The sequence below is a fragment of the Alligator sinensis genome, unplaced genomic scaffold (assembly GCF_000455745.1).
Source record: "Alligator sinensis unplaced genomic scaffold, ASM45574v1 scaffold239_1, whole genome shotgun sequence".
In the NCBI taxonomy this organism is placed as follows: Eukaryota; Metazoa; Chordata; order Crocodylia; family Alligatoridae; genus Alligator; species Alligator sinensis.
In genome coordinates this window covers 54,512-56,461 of record NW_005842788.1, presented here as the reverse complement: position 1 = coordinate 56,461, position 1,950 = coordinate 54,512, and the positions used below count along the sequence as shown (strand labels likewise).

Genomic DNA, 1,950 nt, shown 5'->3' with positions numbered 1-1,950 from the left:
CTCCACATGGGGCTCTGCCTGCCCAACTGCTCCTGCCCCTTCTAAGTCAGCACCCAGGGCTGGTGCCACACGTGCCCATCCTGAGTTACGCTGCTGGGAATGGAAACCAAGGAAGCCAGGAAGCCTGGTGATCATCTGGGCAGAAGTGTGTGCGGGAGGTGCTAGAGCTGGAAGACAAGCACGTCCTGCTCCTGGCAGCCCATGGGCAGGGCTGGGTCCTGCACCTGCCAATGGAAACTCTTAGGAAACAAAATGCATGGGGAAACATGGTACATGATTCATGAGTGTCAGCTTTACTAGATGGAAAGAACGAACCAAGATATCATTTATGGGAAAGAGAATAATGGCTTCAAAGATTCAGGAACCTGTAATGGGAGACAGAGGAGGGCTCCCTCCCAGCCCCAGGGCTGCACTGTGAGGATGAGCTGCTGCAGCCGTGTCCATCACCTTAGAAACAAGACACCATCACACCCTCCCTCAGTGCTGGTCATTCGCTCCCTTGTTCCTAATGGATGCTCCCAATCATGCTGTGACTTGGCAGAGGGGAATCGGGAAGCCTGGGCTCTAATCCAAGCTGAGCTCATGTTATTGCCCCACAGACCCCTTTACACACGTGGTACCTCTGTGCCCAGCAGGCAAACGAGTCTGTCTCTGCATCTTTGCAGAAGTTCCCAGCCAGAGGTGTGATGAGAGGTCCTCCTGTCCCTGCGTTCCTGGTGGGGTCTAGCAGAGATGGATAAGACACAGATGAAAACATGATGGTTTCGAACACGTTTCCATTCAACATCAGGGCAGAATAGGAAGATCTTTCAAAATATCAAAAATAAACAGGAGAAGTGAGACTGATAGAGAGGCAAAGACATTTCCCCCCTGAAGTGGCAGCAGCCTGGGCATTTTCACAGGACAGGAGAGACGGAGGATCTCTTCGACTCTCCCTGTTTTGCTCCACGCAGCACCTGGCAGCTTGGTGATTTCCAAAGCGAGGCAGTGACCTGCCATGGCCGGTGCCCTGGTTTCTGAGATGTGCAGCCAACACAGCATAGAGACTGAGCTTTTAAATAAATTCACTTTTGACACTTCACCATTTCTCCCTGACACTTCCCAGGCCCATTACAAATTGGTATGTCCCAAGATGTAGGCCGCTGTCTGCCCTGTTCTCTACATTTTGGCTTGTGAGGCTAAACCTCCCTCAGCGAGAGGCAGCGGATGTCAGAAAGCACTGCTCCGCTCTGCAAACACCCACAGAGCAAAACCCCAGCTTCTCCATACACAGCCCAGGCTGACTGCACTTTGGAGGAACAAAGCTGCCTTCACCCACAACAGGTCCCAGAACTGACCCCAGCTTTTGTGGAAACCCCCCACTTGCCCCAGCAATAGATCAGCCAAATCCTCCTCACAGCCCTGCTCTCTAGATGTGTTTTATTTAGTTAGTCCATCCTGCCTTCTCCCACAGCAGTCACAGCCCTAGGACCCTAGACATGGCTTATACTTGGCTGGAAGGGACTCAAGGCTGAGACTTGAGAGGAATGGGGGACTCTGAGCAACTCAGACACATTGGAGGAGTAGCACAGGGCTATGCCTGGGGGGGAAGCAGTAACCTGTCCTGAGAGACCAGTCCTTGACTAAACCATGTTCCCATCATTCTTCCCCAGGGAAAACAGGGTGGACTCACAATGGGGAAAGAGAGAGAGAGAGAAAAAAACCTTCCCCTGTGGTGGCAACAGCCCAGGAACTCCCATGGGACACAGGAGACTTGGGCTGTCTGAGCGTATTCCCATCTGGAAGCAGCTGCACCTGGTTGTTCGGTGCTTGGAGGAGGGATGCACTGACCTGCTGTAGCTGGTGCGAAGATCTGGGAGGTGAGGAGCCAGCAGAGGACATAGACGGAGATCTGTACAATCGGCTTTTAGCAGCACTCTCATTCCCCACTCCCAATACATGCACCCATGA

The 1,950-nt window shown here is 52.8% G+C and overlaps 1 protein-coding gene across 1 annotated transcript in view; it reads right to left on the bottom strand.

Annotated features, from left to right (window-relative positions):
* Nucleotides 1-1,950, bottom strand: part of LOC112547887 (C-type lectin domain family 1 member A-like) — a 10,016-nt gene extending 8,066 nt beyond the window's left edge. Inside the window, exons 1-2 of the mRNA XM_025191106.1 lie at nt 1,831-1,950; nt 621-723 (exon numbers count right to left, since the gene is read on the bottom strand). Coding sequence (XP_025046891.1) covers nt 621-723; nt 1,831-1,881 — 154 coding nt within the window. The 5' untranslated portion in view covers nt 1,882-1,950. The remainder of the gene's footprint in view (nt 1-620; nt 724-1,830) is intronic.